General features: G+C 43.5%; 2 protein-coding genes across 2 annotated transcripts in view; one reads left to right on the forward strand and one right to left on the reverse strand.

Moving 5' to 3' along the window:
• Nucleotides 1-1,723: 1,723 nt before the first annotated feature.
• On the forward strand, nt 1,724-1,924 carry T265_00537 (hypothetical protein; the record flags this gene model as incomplete). The annotated part of the gene is made up of 1 exon (XM_009164341.1): nt 1,724-1,924. The coding sequence occupies one exon, from the start codon at nt 1,724-1,726 to the stop codon at nt 1,922-1,924; it is 201 nt and encodes a 66-aa protein (XP_009162605.1).
• A 12,185-nt stretch (nt 1,925-14,109) lies between these two features.
• The window catches only part of T265_12571 (hypothetical protein), a gene marked incomplete at both ends in the record, with an annotated part of 41,212 nt that continues 35,109 nt past the window's right edge, over nt 14,110-20,212 (reverse strand). Inside the window, 3 exons of the mRNA XM_009164395.1 lie at nt 14,110-15,254; nt 18,036-18,265; nt 19,457-19,879. Of these exons, the coding sequence (XP_009162659.1) occupies nt 14,528-15,254; nt 18,036-18,265; nt 19,457-19,879 (1,380 nt within the window). The remainder of the gene's footprint in view (nt 15,255-18,035; nt 18,266-19,456; nt 19,880-20,212) is intronic.

A 20,212-nucleotide genomic window follows, 5' to 3' on the forward strand; every position in this document is an offset into this window, starting at 1 on the left:
ATACTCGATAATTTACTCTTATTTTGACTTACCTCTCGGAGATAGTCGGGAATTCGAATATGGTCAAAAATTACTCCATATAGATTGTATTTGAATTCGTTCGGAAAAATTAGAGCACGTTAAGCTAGACACTTTTTGTCAAATAGAAAATCGTACTTACAGGGAGGAAGAAATTGATCAATATCAGTAGTTAAATTAAACCTCAGAATTAGTTTTTGAATGGAAACGGATTTCCTGAAAGTACCCCAGAAGACTAGCCGGTGGACCTAAGCTCATCCAACTGCTGTTATGGTGCACCGTAACACATCTGCGTGAAAAAATCCCGGAAGGCATTCAAAAGCGATTAAAAGGTCGATGCATAGGGTACCTCAATGAATGTTGTCACTTCTCCTGCGGTTACTAGTTTCTACGTAGGAAAAGCATCAAGTAAGACAGCTTTTTGCGTTTTAACGCATCCACTACAACTTGCTACTTTAATTTGAATAGGAAAAAGAGGTGAAAAGCTTCAGTTTTAAAGTGCCACTGTTACTGAACTGACTTCTTCAGAGACTTGCTTATTCACTTTGATAGTATTCATTTCTCCTTTGAACTCATTAATACATGGAAATCAGCCTCTAATTAAAAACATCTAAGTACATATAAGAGCCGACAATACGTAATGTACTCCAGAAACGTACCTCTACCTGGCAATAACAAAGAAAATGTGGAACAGCTGTTTTCATTCACATTAGAGAAAACAAATTTAATTGGAAGTTCAAAATAATTAGGGACACCACATTTTTAGACAAAGCGCGGTAGGTGATGCCTGTACGTCGTCTCAAGTTCTAAACACGCAGCCTATTATGTCAAGCAGATGGACCTACAAATTTAATTGGAAGTTCAAAATAATTAAAGACACCACATTTTTTAGGCAAAGCGCGGTACGTGATGTCTGTACGTCGTCTCAAGTTCTAAACACCCAGCCTATTATGTCAAGCAGATGGACCCAACAACTAGCAGTGCGCAGAAAATTCCACCTGCCCACTTTCTTGCAGTTTTCCGTCATGTCGATAAAATAGGTCATTCGGGAAACGTGATGTTACAAGTAAATCCTGTAATTCAAGATAATGTTTACACCCAGTAGGTCCAGTAGGTGCAAGCTGATTTACATGGCAGCGAAACAGGAGACAAAATTTACCATGAGCCGCAAAGTTGGTCAGCAAAATTAGACACTCTACCTATTTGGTGTGATTTCGTTGTGGCAAGGCTTCAGTAGGTCAAGACCCGGTTGGGTCTACAGTGAAAACCAGACTGATTTGCAAATCATTGGGTTCAAGCAGAACATAAGTTTGACGGAAACTCGGGGGCTGCGCCTACCTGATGAGCCCAAAGAAGGGAGAAACTGGTCGTGGGCTATCGAAGAGTTTTCAGTAACTTTGTGAGTAGTTTGCTTTGTGAAAATAAATGGGTGCCCTAGCCTTCAGAGTTGAATCGATGAACCCGATTTAAAAATGGCCTAGTTCTGTTCTTCAGAAGTTCAAAGTTCTTGTTTTTACGTCCGCTTGTATCGCCAATTTCTTTACCTCCGCATCACATGTAAACAAAACGGTCAGTCTTCTTCATGAATTTTTAAGACATTTGAGCGGCCTCGATTTTCTATCTTTGCTCATTCGAACAACCTCAGTTTCTCATTCACTGTTCAGTAACTCGTGCGCTATGGAACTAACAAGACTAAATCGCAACAATGGAAAGTCCAGGACGGGTCGCATTGGACGGTGGCCAGCACGTTCTCCGGGACTTCAGTGCCCCTGTCGACGTTGGTTACCTTAACCTGATCGAAATGCTGACCTTAAGGTCAACAACATCTTTCATTTCCCCCGGTGAAGTTGTTCCCATCCCTTCACCCGGATTCTCCTCAGATACACCGATTGCTTGGTGTGGATAGCTGCGAGCTGTTCACTGCGGCCTCTGCCAAAAATAGAAAGTATTCCACCAAAATAGACATAAGCTTGGAAACGTCTCTGCAGCTTGGTATGTGGTGGTAGCAGCCCGATCAAGAAAACTGGAAAAGATTGGATTGGGACAAATCCACTCGGCATAAGCTATAGTTAGGTAAGGTAGATAGCCTAAGTTATGCTCAAGCCAGCTAAAAGAGAACTCTAGATAAAGCATTTTAGACTAGAGAGTGATGCAACAGGAAAGCACCATCAGTCATAGGGTTGCCGTGGTGATAAGTTGAAATTTCCTGTTCATTTGAACAAAACATGCAACTCTTGGTAGGGCTGACGGAACTGAAGGGAAATAAGAATAAGAGAAGGTTTTTCTCCAACCAAAGCATAACGATGTATGAAATGTACTCTTAAGCCTTAAATCTCGACCAACCTCGAAACCTAGTCACTTGGCCTGACGAAGCTTTTGTATCAAAAGCGAAACGTTGCCCAGCAATAAATCTACCGATTGTCACCAAACTTTTTCGAAAAAGGATAGAAGTCTTGCTTGATCGACTGAGTTTCACAATAAGGTCATCCATTATAAATGCACAGAATTTTCTAATCTACCGATTGTCATCAAACTTTTTCGCAAAAGGATAGAATTCTTGTTTGATCGATTGAGTTTCACAATAAGATCATCCATAATAAATGCACAGAATTTTCCCGAGCTAGGGATTGATTAGATGGTAGCTTTCCACACAAAATACACCAGCTACATGATAACCACTTATAACGTGGATGCTCAAAATATTTTCAGAGTAGAGTCAGGGACGTAGGATGCAGTAGATGGTGTCGTTACTAGAACGTCTTCGGTTTTTCACTTCTTGAGGTCCTTCACTTCCAACTGTCTGTCTCTGGCAATCGAATCCGCAACGGAGAATAGGTATTTGAACACACTGAGAAGGTTCATCAGATTTTGTCATGGTGTCGTTACTAGAACGTCTTCGGTTTCTCACTTCTTGAGGTCCTTCACTCCCAACTGTCTGTCTCTTGCAATCGAATCCGCAAAATGACATTACATGTTCAACGGAGATTAGGTATTTGAACACACTGAGAAGGTCCACCAAACTTTGTTAGTACACGTCCCAGCATAATGTGGACATGGGTGGACTCAACCCTGTAAGCTGAACACCTCGGATGGTACATCACCTTATAAAAGCCCTTGCAGTTCCATGTGATACGGAACGTAGCGGCGGAGTGAGGTCTAGCTACTTTCCGTAGGGTGAATAAAACGCCCGATTAGTTCAAAGTATACCGCCGACGTTATTCGCCAGTTTCGTTAAAGAATTCAAATTTAACTTTGGGTTTGAAGATGTCAAACGTGTGTATATCGGTTTAAAACAATAGAGCACCGTGATACCAGAAAGTTATTTTCTGGTTACTAATGCCAGTCCTGCCAAACGTAAATTGCTGAGCGATGTCATGTTCCTGGGAACGATTGTCTGGTTGAAGTTGGTGTTGAAATTGACAAGACAGGGTAAATATTTTCAATGTCTTCAAACCTGCTTTTTGATGACCGTTGAACACGTTAACAGACCACACCCTTGAAGCCCGCCGTTTGCTTGGTTGGCCCGACTGTCTGGGAAAGCGCGCAGCCCAAAATGGAAATCCATACTCCATTACTGATAGTAGTATAGGCCCACCGAATGGTACATCAACTGTTGGTGGCTACCTTGTCTCAACTATCTATGATATAACACAGGCAACTCGGGGCTCACCATGTACAAATGCATCGGCGAGGCGGATCACAGTTGGGCCTACGTCGTTTGACTCACACGGTGGGGTGTAGTTCATGTATTTTTGCGGTCTCTAGTGCTCTACCCAAAGTACGGCTACCTACTGGGGCATTTGTTTACCGAAGTTAACTCTCGACAGCTATACTGACAACCGCGCTAACCTATGCCGGGAATATTGACTCTCTAAGCCAGATGATCTGTTAGGAATTGGGAAATAACCAGGTTAAAACTTTCTTTCCTATGATTGGAAACGACAGTGCACTATCCCGGTTAAAAGTTATTGCCAAATTTGTTTGCCATTTAAGTGAACTAACTTGAATACAGGCCGACCTATCTCGCAACCTGGTCTTTCTATCGTTGTTGCAGAGTGACCAGATATCTATATTGTCTTGTCAAGTTCTTTTTTTTACAACAAATGGGCGGAAACAGCTGAAACCCGATGGTTTATTTTACAACTACAAATAGTACATGAAGGGGTTAATTAGAGTGAACAGTTAACCTCACTCTGTGCTGCGTGCCCTATGGGCTCCATCCAGACAATTGATCCGTCAAACTATTGCGATACAGTAGCAAAATGTCACCTTTCCACTTAGTTTTATTTACACGCTTTATGTATAATACCGATAGAACCTTTCAAGACTACAACAATAGTGATAACGATTATAATCAGTATGAGTGACTAATAACGACGACTCATTGTTTTCACAACCACTCTGATTATCCCCATACTCGGGAAAAAACTGAATCCGCGTATGATGTGATCGTATTGTTTTTTGACAGCAACTATGAACAATAATCGATCGTTTATACAAAATGGATGAACGACAGCGGCCAACAGACATGTCACAGTACACCGGCTCGTGGGTAAGACGGTCGAATTCATGATGAAGTGGGTTTTTTTCGAAACAGTATCGAAGCGGTTATTTTGGACATGATTTTGATGCAGTACGTAAAGAAAGAAACGAGAGATTTCGCCAACTTGCTCGTCCACCCACGCCTCCATTGTTTTTGAAGCGTTTGGCGGTAAGTATCAGCCGCAGTCTATTCGCAACATATCTGCATAGGAACCGACCAAAAAGCACGTATTTTCAGAGCACGAAAATAGAAGGACTCTAGGAAGTAACCTATTCAGTCTCCTTCAAGTAAGTCATATTGTACGTTATTGATTTCTGGTGCCTCAGGGAGGAAAGAAAAGATGTGCAACAGCGCCAGTCAAGTCCACTACAGGAGACCATCTCCGATGGAACACTGGGGATCAGGAAGTTCCCAGTCAAACATCCTATCAGGTTGCCTTTAGCAGACAAAACTCAGGGACCCCCATGCGAAGACTTTACACATTTCTCGATGCAGCCCAGGTAAGAGATTCGTAATTATTTACTCTAAGCAATGCCTCCATAAAAAACAGTTTTTGCGTGCTGTAAACATTCTGAATCTGTTTTTCAACCGAAACGCATAGGTAAAAAACCACCAAGATGTGAAATCCGGTTAAAGTTCGTATACGATGCTCAGCGTACAACGTGGGTCAAGGATCACTTGACGTTGCACATTGTTCAGTTGAGTGAGGAGTCATTTTCAAAGGATAGGTGGAATAAACTGATGGATCTACACCGCAAAAACCAAAATATTTGCATCTGGGCCGGTTCCAAACGGATAAAACAGTGTCAGATTGTTCCAAGTCAATAACTGTGTAAACACCTACGAAAGTTGCGAAAAATCACGTCAGGTAGGTACAAGTACTGAGGTCCGCTGTAGAAGCTCGGTCGCAAACAGAATGGTAACGGAGAACTAAACTAAACTCTGTCGAAAAGGCCACGGTCAAAAACCTAGTTTTTAACAACATGAAAGGAGTCAAACGAAAGATAAAAACTCAGACAGTCGGTTGGAGACTGACTAATTTTCGGACAAAGAGTGGCCGGATAATTCTTATCTTTCCCTTTTTGCTAAGGCCAACGCAATCGGAGTGGCCGGATATGAGTTCTGTCCTTACGGAGTTCAGATCTCAATATATTCGGTTTGATGATCTAGGCTGCTGACAACACCCACCCCTAGGGACGTTTGCAAAGTGAACAAAACAAAGTGAAATCGCCCACTTAGTGGTTGTTTTAGACCAGATTCTGGAGGGCTGAACTGCAGAGATTGACTGAGGCGTATTGCATTTTCCAAAATCGTGAACTACTGGTCAAGGTCGGGAGATGAAGAACGAACGGGTTGGACTGAATTGAGAGTATGTCTCCTCGGTACTAGACAATGAGGGGACGGGTTTCGCTTGCTAAGAAACCGGAAATATCTCATTGATGAAAGCTTCCGAGTAAGCAACTCAAAGGCCCTCGCCCATAAGGGTGTTGTGGGTTCGGATAAAATGACTTTTTTGGATTTCAATTGCTTGAGAGTTAATTTTTCCGAGTATCCCATTCCTTGTATGAGACAGTTTCCATTGTACTTAAATTTTTGCACAGACGTGAATAGTTGTACTTGGATGACCACCTCCAGGAATGGTTTTGTTCCACACGGTGGTTTTATGTCTTTTCGCTGATGCTGATGACTTAATATAGATCCTTTTCCAAATTGCAAGATGCCCAACGTTCTATCCAGTTTCCTCTTGTACGTGCCCTGATCAATGAAAAACGAAACGCATTAATTAACCGTATGTTGTTTTGTGTCCCGAAATTTTACGACCCTTGCGACACACACATATGTAGGGCGTTTCCATTGTACTTAAATTTTTGCACAGACGTGAATAGTTGTACTTGGATGACCACCTCCAGGAATGGTTTTGTTCCACACGGTGGTTTTATGTCTTTTCGCTGATGCTGATGACTTAATATAGATCCTTTTCCAAATTGCAAGATGCCCAACGTTCTATCCAGTTTCCTCTTGTACGTGCCCTGATCAATGAAAAACGAAACGCATTAATTAACCGTATGTTGTTTTGTGTCCCGAAATTTTACGCCCCTTGCGACACACACACACACGTATGTAGGGCACTCAGTCGGGTGATGTGCGTAAAAACCTCAAATCCAACAGTTCACGGTGGTTTTCACTGCCATCAATCAACTAAGCCTAACCTGAGGAGTTCATCTTTTCTAAGCTCGTGGTCATACACGGGCAAGTTCAGCACGCTGGGGCAAAGGACGTTTATCGCTGCGCGTGAATTCCACAACAGTGTGTGGATAGGAGGATACAGTGAGCTCCACAAATTTGTCTGTGCCCGAATAATTTACGAATACTAAGGAAGATGTTATTTCTACCAACTGGAAAAGTTTGGAACCCATTGAGAATTCATCGTTTTAGGAGGGCTTGGTTTTCATTTGGGCAACTTTTGGCTTTTGACACAGAAGCGATGGCTTGATGAGGCTTTAGTGTCAAAGGCGAAACGTTGCCCAAATGAAAAATTACCGATTGTTTATCAAGCTCTTCTGAAAAGTTCTCATTTCAATTTTCAAGGTTTGCACAAACACGTGCAGTAAACTGTAATTTGGTAGACTGACACTGATCCGCAGCAATCGGATACCTGACCTGTAGGCATATCATCATCATCATCATCATCATCATCATCATCATCACCATCATCATCATCATCATCGTCATCATCATCGATAGCGTGATATCAGTATTCAAAACATATGCTTCGCTGCCGTACAACCATGATTTATTCGAAGGCTTTATCGTGAAGAAAAGCGAAATCATTCCGAGTTGCTTCATTTCCAGACACTCAATCAGGCAGCTGGAGTAATTCCGTTTGAATTCGCTTTAGTCAGCACGTGGGCTAAACCTGATTAAAAACAGACGTGCTTCAGAATAGGCCACATCTGATGGCAACTTTTATGTCCCAAGGTCGCTACAAACGGAGATACGCGACAGGGAAGAGAATTTCTGGAAGCATGGTACTCTACGGCAGGTTCAATCAACCGGTGCATCGAACTGGATCCAATTTACGCACCTCTACGTGCAAGAGATGAACATCGCAACCGAAACACTCAAGGAGGACCGAATAATGGATTAACAAACGAAGAAACAAGGAACTCCTCGGAATCAAATCAATAAAGGTCTCAACGGAACTCGGAAGGACAAAGGTCAATCCAACACCGACCAGACTACGACGGCGAGGGATGCCAAATTCCAAGGTCACGTAGGCATCGGCGAATGAGGACACGGGATAAAAAGAACAACCAATGGAACCGCCCGACGGAATAACTAATCGCGGTCAAAGGTCATCCTCGGCTACCAGCACGTATATCAACACACACGTAACACTACTGAACGCACAACCACTAACCCACCGCTACGCACAACTACGCACTGATGATGTCACCTCGATTGGTGATGAAACGTTTGCAACCAAATTGCCCAGCTCAGCGAACAAGCCAATGACCATCTACGCTACCTGAGCTACCGACATTCTCCTCTATAGAAAAGTTCATGTTCTCTTTTCGCGTTGATGTGGTGTTATTGGAAGAGGTTATCCTTTGGTCAATAAGTTACGTGAAACACCATGAAGTTAGGCGCAAACAATTTGGTGACATTCTGTCAAGGTGCAAAAGTTGAGCGAAAGCAAGAACGAGGGGTCTTTTGTGTTTGGTTCACCTAGTGTCGAACACTCGGGAGAAACAAAGATCATGGGGGAAGCATCACCGAAGATAGTGAGTGAAAAATCGCTGTTTGCCAGGCCAATGTACAATATGCTTGGTTTGAAGTGAAGGACTGGAAAGTTTAATGTGGGATATCTGTGTATTGATGCCAAGTACGGGGGAATATCCTATCTCTATTGCCATAAGTCAACGTGCGATCAGTGAGTATTGCACCTTATATGGTTGAACTTGCTGCAACATTCTCCTGGACAGAGCAAGCCTTCTTTTTCTGTACTCGCTCTTGACAGATGAGTTGTATTCTTAGTATCACTTCTGACCGTTTGTACGCGATAGTGATCCATAGAACAGCTGGCTCGCACATTCGTTGACGTTCGCTGGTTTAGTGAAGCGCACCAAGCAATCAAGTGGCTATCCAGACCTGGGTTCACGGTAATAAGAAGGCATCAGGGGCTGTGGTCCACAACACTAACTAATTAGAAGACAGTATAAATTGAAATCCTTCTTAGCGTGAAAAATAAACGTCATTCTCCTTCTCATCATGGTCACCATCGCCAGCGTGATAGCTTTGTTCTACATTGATGTTTCGCAGTAAAAAAAACTGGTAGCTTGTCATTCAACCGTTTAACGGAGATGGAAAGGTTATCGAACGCCATTCGGTTGTCCCAAACTATACAAAACTGGGTATCGCTATGGGTTGGAGGTTTTGAACTGAGTGCCTCATGACGTGCAGTCCACTGACCGACTTTACCGAATTTTCAACACTGAGGAAGATAATCAGGTATATTTTTCTCACAATGACAGTGGTTTAGTGAAAAGCAGCCCGAAGCTCAGTTGTGTTGACATGTTTGCACTCATTGTGGATGGTAATCTGTTTTTACCGATCTCCCAAATTACTCAGTAATGTAGCTGAGTAGGGTGTGCTTGACGGATGATCTGAGGAGATGGGTCCTTTGACGTTGTGATTAAGAGCGATTAGAACGTCAGCTGGGTTGGTTCAAGTCGTTCATTGAATACAGTTCACAAAGTGAGTGCACAGTACTCAGGTAATCTTGATCTTGACTCCCGGATACGGACTGTTCTTGAAGGTATAAGGACCATGGGGATTCGTGCCAGTTTTGTTATCTGCCTGAGCATTTTTCTGAAGCGAAATGGTGTTGGATTTAGAATAAACGTCTCAATTTCCGTTTTTTATGCATTGCAGCCTCATTTTATATCTACTTACGGAAGCAGTTACGTTAACTGGAATACAGCGACACAAAACTTCAAAAAACAATACCAACCGACGCGGAAGCTACCTACTCCGAAGTGGACTGTTGCCGACTGTCTCACCTGGGTATAATGTTCAGAATTTCCCCCGGCCCATTGTATTCGTCTGTACACCAGCACAAAGTTACACTCGATTCCGTCGTTGTTATATAAAACGAACTAATTTGGCATACGCTTATCTTGGCTTGTCCTTTGCGGCTCGGTCAGACATACGATAAACACGCATCTTAATTAATCTACTTGCAAATCTGCGAGTAGTTCAATTGAACACCACTTGTGGTCAAGCTACCGGGAAAAGCCACGACAGGATCAGCTAGAGCGAAACAGAGCGCTAAGGACATCCACCGAAGCGATTTGTATCAAACTTTAGAACGTGGTTAGAAACCATCACGATCTACAAAAAAATAAACAACATGGTGCCTGAACTCTAGAATCTAACGCAATCAGCCACTTTCTCACACCAGCCAACAGCATCCATCTACTGTAGTTTGCTGACTGTGAAGGTGAGTTAGGTTCCACTGTATTTGTCAACCACGCTTACTAGGTGCTCTGGTGGTTGGTTTAGTTAAGTGGAGGCATCATGGTATTCCTTGTTTAAGCAACCTATACGGATGCAAGGTGGCATGGTCCGGCAGTCTCTAGAAGTTTTTAAAGAGACGGGGGAAATTCACCTACAACTTTTTCCGTCAAGCGAAAAAGCTGGAAATTATGTGACAGAATAAGGAACCTACCAATATCACATAACCTGTTATTGCAATTTGGCAGGCATCGATAGGTAGGCCTGTAGAGGTCGCTCATCAGATCACACGTCACAAACACCAAAACCACGTGACAATTCCTGTTCAGCTTGCAACCTGAGCTGACAACATGTACACTACAAATTCCCATCCATTGTTGTTTACGCGGCTACCATTTGCGTAATGCGCCAGGATTATGAACTTCAACACATCAGGTCAAGTTGTATTTATGTTCGTACGGACATCAAACACGAAGGGAAATCCCTCTCTTCACAATGCACACAATTAATAGGCATACAACTAGGTTCAATACACACACTGGCGCGCACAGGACAGGAGGTCAACAGGTCTCTACGGACAACTACGGAACACGTGTAGCAGCGATACTGCAGAGAAGACACGCCCCGCGTCCGGAACTTGACTCAGGAACTCCCAAGAAGTGCCCTCAAACGATAAGTCACTTTTCGGTTTAATCCACTTTTCGCATTGCATCTTTTTTTATCAAGTGCACCTAACTATTGTATTCATCACATTCTAGTAAGACAGATATTTTCATAAAGGAAACTACTCACAAGGTTGCTGGAAACTCTTCGACAGCCCACGACCGTTTCGCCCTTCTGTCTCGGGCTCATCAATTAGGCGCAGTCCCCGAGTTTCCGTCAACATTATGATCTACTTGAACCCAAATTGCACTGTTTTTGAGAAATACATTCATTTGTAAATCAATTAGGTTTCCACGAGAGACTCAACTGAATCTCTCGTTCATGATATTCTACAACTGAATGTGCTGCACAAAGGCCGCCTCATGTTTCAGTTGGTAGTAGAATCCTTTATGAGAATACACTGCGATATCTCGAATATCGTGCCAACTGAAACATGAGGCGGCCTGTGTGCAACACCTTCAGTTGTAGAATACCATAAACGAGAGATTCACTTGAGTCTCTCGTGAAAACCACATTGATTTGCAAATGGGTGTATTTCTCGAAGACGAATATTTGTTAATGCTTGTTATCTTCGGATAATCAACTTAATTACGTCACAATTAGAGCACCAACAATTGGTGAGCCCTCTCTATTATGGGCTACTCAAAGCCAGGTAATCTCATTCGTACGAGGAATACCGAAGCTTTTTGGAAGCATGAAATTCTGTTGCTCGCTAGGGGACGCACATGAACCCAAGTTTATGTTGGGAAATGAGTCATTTCAAGAAGGCCTGGTGAATGAACGAAGGGAAATCGCAATTCATTATCCTGGTTGAAATGTAGAAGTTAAATCCTGTTAGTATAACTGCCGAGTGTTTTCCACATAATTCCAAAGAAGGAAAATAATTGATTCCGTGTCAGTCAAATAATTGATTTGAAGGAGAACGCGCCTGAATTTGGCTAATATCGCACCCTATACATGACGTTTGTCATTAGACAAAGATCCGGCCCTCAGTGCACGATTGTTTGGTTATGAATCAACGGGGGAATATTTTCTGTCTAATTGACTTCCCAGAAGCTCAAGGCTACACTTCATCGGCAGAAACTCTTTTTGGACTGCAGGATAAAGGGTGTTCGTCGAAACGATACTCTGCATGAACCTATGATCGTCTGATTTTATTGGAAATGCTATCTGGGTTCTATCAAATTGTTGTCAACTGTGGTAATCATAGACGCAAAAATACCAATCACGTGATCCGTGTAGCGAATCACCATTTGGTCGTCACATTGTTTGCAATATCAGTCATAATAATTACCTTTGTTACTTTCCATTCTCTTTCGCACTAATAAGATGACTTTAGTGAACCTTGGAAAATATACTGAAGTCTGTGAGAGCGTAAGCTCCAAACATCACGCTTTGCGTCATTCTGTTCAGACTATCGGGACGCTTGATTAATTGACAAAACCAACTATGTTGACATTTATTCCTTGAGATGTAAACGTACTCGAAGTACGTATTAGATATTTCCGAAATCTGGCTGTTGTACGTGAATCTCGGAGCAATGAGCCCTATTTGGATCAGCTCAGAGTGATATTAATCTTAGTGATAGCAGATAAAGCTGGCTTTTCTACCAAACTCTATCTGACATATTGACACACTGTTGGTACATCCTACCGCCGAATCCCGACATCCTACTCAATTGCACCACGTGGAAAGGCACTTCTAACCAATAAAACTCAATTGCACCACGTGGAAAGGCACTTCTAAACCAATAAAAATCTTCGTCTAAAAGAGTAGTCTTCAGTTTGTGCGATACGTATTAACTGTCATGAGATCAGTGACTTGAGAAGGCTAAAATCTGAAAAACGAATCTTGAGCACAGTTGACTGGATTGAAACTGAGGGTAGGTCGTCGATTGTACTCATAACAGACAAATTCAAAACGAAGAAACCGAAACAGTCAACTCTTCAGCTGATGAATATTTCATCAGCGCACAATGCTGAGTGCCGCAGTTAAGTAGCAATCAGAACATTACACCCCATCCAGATGCATTTCTTAATGTCGATTGAAGATCAATGTAAACGGATGCAAATCGATGTGTTTGCTCTATACCTTATCGACGGAAAAGTCTACATGAACGGGTTTGAAACATACGATAGTCCTACCCCGCATACATTACGAGGACGAATGAACCTAAACCGACAGATTACAAATCGCCCATTCATTCACCTACTCCGTCTTGTGGACTTATTGATTTCTGCTTGTTTTTCTGTGTTGTGCTTTTCGTACCCGCCAAATGACTGTCCCACTCGACACTGGCATGCTTGAACGCGTGTAGGTGTCACTGTACTTACTCAACCATCCACGTTTGTGCTTTGTCTGCTCGGCCGGTCAAGATACTTGTTCGGTCGCTCCACCAGTCGGAAACACAACACCGTTCTCAGGTTGTTTGGGGTTCAAAGGTGAGGGAATATATATATTCCTTTCTAGATAATTTTCAAGTGACCAGCTAATACCGGAACCAAGGAAAAACCTGTACTCTTAAACAAGCGGGCATCGCTAGCGGACACTCGCTGGCGTTACGACTTACCAACAAAAATCGTCTTTCTGTGTCATACACACATTGTAGATAAAACAGCTGTATGATGCTAAGAATCCCTCCCCCCAGCAGTTCAATCTGCTGAACTAATGGACCAGCTCTAGGTAGTGACCTGGGAAATGGGTGTTGCGTGGGAGCTCTCGAATGCTGAAGCACGGGCGGTTTCGTTTATTACTGATATCATGGGGGCGAGATGGCTCATGTGGTTGGAGCGCGAATTTACTGACCGGAAGGTCCGCGGTTCGGACCCGACCTCTACCTCTCGACTTCTCCTGTCTAGGTTTGGGCAACCTGACAGTATCCCAGCCCTCGTGTTCCATTTGGGTGGCATGGCAGCTAGGCACCGAAAGGGTGTTACAGCTGAATGATTATCTTTTAGTATGTTTACATTCCATCATACTCGATTGTTTGGTTGATCGGTCTGGTTGGTTGGCCAGTTGACTCATGCCCGTAAGATAGCAACGTATTTCTTCTTTGTTGAGACAACCCAAGAGACAGATCAGTTTTTGCCTTCGTTGAGGATGTCCATTGTTGAAGATCTTGACAAAAGGCTAAAGCAAGTACTGGGCTCCAAGTGAACGGTTTGTACCTCATGATGACCGGGTCCTTTCTACTTCGTGTTAAGCCATGGTGCTGCGGCTTACATGTTAAGAAGCACTTCTCAAAACATATTTTGGCATGCTAATATATCACTGATTCATATTGAGAGTAAAATGTCGGGGGTGCAATGATTACTGCTGCAAGAGAGACCGCCCAACGGGAGACAAAAAGGTCCAGTGATCTGTGGTTGGCGAAAAGTATTATGGTAGTCTGGTCATCGTTGTAGAGGAGGGTACTTTATAACTGAACCGGATACAAAATCCAAACACAAATACCCTGAAGGTTTATTTCACCTATGGGAAGATTAGCCGATAAGTAATAAGAAAAAATAACCAGAAACAGCAAGAAAGCGTTCTCTGACATAACCCGTCAAGGGTGTGTGTGCGTGTGTGAAAGGTGAAGCACAGAAGTTAATAAGTCAACAAGAACGGTAAAGCGGCCAACGTGGGTCGAACAGCAAGCAACAAAATACGATGAATGAGTCAAGTCTGCTTGAACTTCCAATTGAAGTCCTGTAAGACAGTCTGTACAAATCCACAGAAAAGACGGAAGGTAGGCAAAAATCAGTGGAGTATAGGGAATAATCCGAGAGGGAAGACAAGTTTGGATCACGATGAAGACAAGGGGGCGAAGTGTTCCCGTGATGACCTTCTACAAGGAACAACAGGCGTCATCTGGCTATTTTCTCTGGGAAGATGCGTGGGAATATTGACTGTGGATTCGTAGACCATGACCACGGGTGCTCGATCGCTGATCACACGGGAATCTGCTGGCGAACGTGGCTCAGGTATGACAGCGGTGATGTTAGGCGGGTTTTCACGATGCAAACGTACTGAACTACGTACGAAAGTTCCAAGGGCAGGAGGCTGGGTGGTAACTTCCTTATCCGGATCGTCTTTGTCAGCAGGCTGAATAGTATTGTGAGATAAATCTATCTTCGATAGGTAGTTTGATGCCTCAGAGTCAGTAGATTCGATCGTCGGACAGTTGGTTGGGGAATATTCTTCAATCACCGTGTCATCACTATTAGCAGTTAGGGTATCCAGCTTGGACGTGATATCGGTCAGAGTGGATCCAGAGTTCACGCTACGTGCATCACGAGAGGCCGAACGGGGGCGCAGGGTGACGGCTACATTGACTGAGGATATCGAACTATTTGAAGTGTGTTGTGCCTCGACTGGGTCATACGGTTCAGGCTGGGCTGACGGTTGGGCTTTTTTTGCGACAGTACGCGGGATACGGCGGAAAATAAGCTTTTGAATTTGATTCGAATGTGGATGTAGGTGTCTTGCTCGCTCAAATACGAGGCTACGTGAACGGACCAATGGACCGCGTCTGAAACAAATTTCCGAATGACAAACACAGTATAGGTGAAAACGGATAACGAAGTGAATTCAGAGTACTTAGCAATCAGAGGTCGGTCACGATGTTCAGTCCAGACCTACATGACTAACAAATCGGAACCAATAGCAGTAGCTGAGTGTAAGGTGACAAATGATGAACATGGGATTGAAAGTAAAAACTACAGCAAAGGTACAGTGAGAAGTTCAACGACGTAGGCTTAAAAGCACACCTACTGCATAAACTCAATGAAATAGGTAGAAGCTGAGTTCGGGTGTTCTTGTGCTAAAATTGATAAGAAAAGATAGAATGCTCCCTCTCATGAGAAAATGAACAAGCAAGAAATTTGATCTCAACGAAGTAACACTTAGGAGGACGCAGAACAAGCAGTGTAAGATTGAAGAGTTTGATTTCATTTTTACGGCTACACAAAACAAAAATGGCCCCACTGCTACGCATCCAAAACGAACCAAGAAACGATAGTCAGTTTCTGGTTGACCACAGCTCATCGTTTATCTAAGCAAAGTTTTGCCAGTAAAGCGAGTTTCACTGGGGAACTCTTGAAGGAACCGTTTCCTCTTTCGATAAAAAGATCAATGGGGTTCGTCTTAGTGAAGCAGAGTAGAGACTCCGGAAGATTGAATGCATGCGTTGTAGGACTGCGCACAGTGACAGGAACAAAGGAGCAAATGTTCACGTGCTAAGAAAGAGATGTTTCATGCAAAGCAATAATTCCTCTTCAACCAGAGTCGAATACCTATCGAAAGCTTATCTGAAATGATGAAAAATCCAAAACGTTCTGAACTACTGAGTATTCTTCGAGAAACATTTCTTATGGTTGTCCAAATGAAACCCTGTACAGTGGATTGTAATTGAGGCTTTTGTCAGCTTGTCTGATTCTGGATTCGTTTTGGAAGGAAACTCTAAGCAGGTAGCGTTTCGAAGTATTCCTTGGGAGCACGAGGCAATCAACCGGGAACAATCCATTGCGAGTGCTTCGAAGTTGAGCGGTGATTCGGAAGAACGGCCCGCATGCACTGGTTATTGGTTCGACAGCCATGCATCACCATTAGTGATCTAGACCCATACTTGATCATCCGGAAGCAACCACACTGATGAAAGTGCACTCGTAGTGAAGAAATGTGATCACGTTTGTAATGCGCACGAGAGCACGTGGCAAAACGATTGCTTTCAGCGCTAAAGAAACTCGGGTCTGTTTCGAGAAGATATTTATGCTAAAGTTGTTTGGACCGGATACTTCATGGAACCCCTGTAGTCAACATTATATTGATAGTTTTCCGCAAAATGTGCGATACATGAGCTGTCGTGAAATTCAGTTGTACAGATACACAAAAGGGTTCATTTTGCTCAATGGTATGATGGAATTAGCACTAAAAATATCTTGGTGATGGAAACTCGAGGTAGGTGAAAGGATTACAGTGTGGTGTTGAGTGTACAGGACTCGGCTGGGTCTCCAGCTCCAGTAGTTATAAAGTTCACATGAACCAGATTGCCACTCAAGTCTTAGCCCAGGCTTCGAGAGCTGTGCCTATATGATGAGCTCCAAACTGAACAAAGTTGATATATGATGAGCTCCAAACTGAACAAAGTTGGCAGTGCATGCCTGCGGATTTCGAGCAAGCGTCTCATAATACATATGTCAAACTCGGAGTAACAAATAGGTGGGTAAAACTTCCATATGAGAGCTCATCACCCGAGAAGCAATTCAGCATGTGAGACCAGGTGATTGAAGGATGAGGAACACTGTGTCCTGCTTAAGTGCAAGTTGTTCAAACCGCTGATTAGTCGTTGGTGGTCGAATCGATACGTATTCAGACTACTAGCCGGTAGGTCACGGGTTCGAATCTCTCCTGAGTTTCGTGAGATGCGCCCTGCTGATGATTCCCAAAAAGGACGAAACAGTTGTGTAGTGCTGCTCGGCTTTTCTGTGTAGACTGGCTTTATTTAAAGGACGAAATTCTAAGTAAGAATTGCCAAATCTGACCATAATAATAGAGTCAGGAGATGAAGATGGCCGCTCAAACGAGAATAATGTGGACGTTAGTGGTGCGTCATACTCATGGGAACTCGTGGCTTCATGAATATCCTGTTCAAAACTGTAATTTCATTGTAAAACTTCACGCCATAAATGTGAACGACGGTATGAAAAAACTTTACGAACAGACTTTATGGTCCTTTTTATTACCTCCTAGTTTGGCCAAATGCTCGTAAACACCGAATAGACTAGGTGTGACGCTTGCTTGACGGAAACGTAACGGTGGACAAAGAGGAAACAACGAAATGTGTCCATCTACAACCGACGACTGTATGACATACTCTGTCTAGACTTTCACTGTATTAGAGACCGTCACGAGGCAAAACCATTACAAAGAAGTTTGACTGGAATCCACAGGAGTTTCAGAGTGAGAATACAGATAGAGCATAATGTAACTCTATAGAGGCAAGATACTCCACGAAAAGTTCCACAGCGTCAGGCAAATAATACTTCCGTTATCGGTTAAACAGTGTGGACCTGGAGACAAGGAAAGTGTTTCCTCTATCCGAGCGAGTCGAACAACTAGAGCTATCTTCCAGTACATTCAACACACCGGAAAAGAATACCCCAGTGGGCGACAAGTGATACTGTTTTCATAGTGAGTTCGCCCTTCCTTATCAGGGTTTCAATTCATTCTTGACAGAGTACTGTTGGTGGTTATACATCTATGGACTTACACGACTAAAGATGTGGAGAAAAGAATTGACTCGGGGGCTTACTTGCATTGTACGAGCGAATAGAAAATAGGACTGCTTCCTTTGCAACCGCAAGCAAGCACTGTCGAATGAAGATGATGCGAATACTGCGAATGAATGATGAGGGTTGCGGTTAGCCGAGAAAATGACGCATTGACAAGGTGAGAGATTAGAGGTTCACAGATGTAAGCAGGGTGTCGTTGGGTTGGCCCTCCTGCAGAGAGTTGCATTCCAAGGAATAGGTCGGAAATAAACTGGAGCAAAAAAGGATAATCAGATAATAATGCAGTGTGATAAGCGCATAACACAGCGATGGATGAGCGCAGAGAGGATTGCTAAGGTATACGCAAGTTGTGGGAGAGTAGTGAGAAAGCTTATAGGAGGCGAGGGGAGCACAACTTAAAAGGTTAGTTAGAGAAAGTAAAACAAACCGAACAAAGCTGGACAGGCCGTACAAAAATGCTAGTTGTGCTAGGTTTAAAAAGTGGGAGGGTTTCTGTCGGTCACAGTGTAGCTGGTCCTCCGAGAAGCAATCAACTACGCGTCTGCCCGTGGCGGCTTATCGATGTCAGTGGCGTTTCTGTTGTCAGTTTCTTTCCAGACTGTCTGATTGAGCGGTTGGAGGTGTAGGCACCTTAGAATGCTGGACGAATATTATGGTAGGAAGGCAATGAAGCATACTATCTGAAACACGAAGCGGCCTCTGAGCAGCACATTCAGCTGAAGAATATCACAAACGAGAGACTCATCCGGGTTCCAGGTGAGTTTCCCGTCAAAACCAAATTGGTATGCAAATGAGTGTATTTCCCTAAGTTCGTGCAATTGGTGATCAAGTAGAAAATAAGGTTGACGGAAACTCGGGGACCTTAACAACCTGATGAGTCCCAAGAAGGACCACACTCGTGGTGGACTGTCGAAGAGCTATCAGCAACCTTATGAGTAGTAGATTACGCCCATACAGTGTATCGCGACGTCTCGCCTTCTAATTAAAACATGAAGCGGCCTTTGTGCAGCATATTCAGTTGAAAAACATCATAACCGGGAGGTTCAGTTGGATTCCGCGGAGGCTCCCGTTGAAAACAAATAAGTTCGCAGATGAGTGCAGTTCGTAAAAGGTGTTCATCTAGTTTTATTAGAGGGATACACGACCATCAACACAGAGATATATGTAGCTTGAACGCCTTCACCGTGAACTTGAGGATCATATCTTCAGCAAAATTAGCAGTAAATACGTATGCGTAAAAGCGGAGGCGCTCGAGTAGCTAGGAGGATTGTTAGCCCCGGTTAATAAAAAAGTGTTGATGAATCGACGTTATGTGTAAGGCCAATCCAACTCTTGAGGGTGTGGAAACTTACTGTTTTCGAATCAAACCGGATTCTTTGTTTGAACAGGTTTCCAGAGAGACAGTTCCCAATCGCCGCAACTTTCGCACTTCGTCACTCACAAAGGACGGAAAACTTTCGTCGTCCGAATCACATAGCTGTTTTCGATTGATCCACGCCTCTAGCTCTTGCGTTCGCTTGGCCATAGCATCTAACTGCGTCCGAGAAGAGTCGGCCTGCTTGATTGCCAAATCAGCCTGAGAGAGTGCGTCATCTGCACGCCGTTGTGCCAGCTGCACACGACGAGCTGTCTCATCGTGTGCTTGTTGAGCCTGACGAAGCTGTCGCAAAATCTTTCGATTTTGTTCCTTTTCGGCTTTTTCAGATTCCAGTAAACGATCCCGCTCAAAGGTGATTTTCTCAACTGCCTCTCGAGAGCGATCAAGAGCCGTCTGTAACCGGGATTTACCGACGACCTCTGCTTCCAACCTTTGTTCTAATTCACGAATTTTCGCTTCCAAACGATCCACAGTGACACGTGAATTCTGCCATCAAAGGGGAAACATAGCATTCTATGAAAATCGGAAGGCTATATTGGTAATATGGATCATGAAAAGCCAAGGCGAACAAGGAGCGTCATGCAGAACTTTTTCTAGATACCTTGCAAAAGGCCCCACTCAGAATCACACTTTTTTCAAGGCTGTTTGAAGAGAGCGACTACCCGTATGTTTTGAGAATAATCGGTTGACTTCAGTAATACGCCCCGGGTGTCCATTACCGTCCTTGCCTGAAGTGGGCTACCGTTCGGGAAGCGATTACCAAAACCCTATAGTACATTTTGTGATCGATGGGGTCCAGGTTGTAAGTGAATTTTTTAA

The sequence above is a fragment of the Opisthorchis viverrini genome (genome assembly GCF_000715545.1).
Source record: "Opisthorchis viverrini unplaced genomic scaffold opera_v5_5, whole genome shotgun sequence".
NCBI lineage: Eukaryota > Metazoa > Platyhelminthes > Trematoda > Opisthorchiida > Opisthorchiidae > Opisthorchis > Opisthorchis viverrini.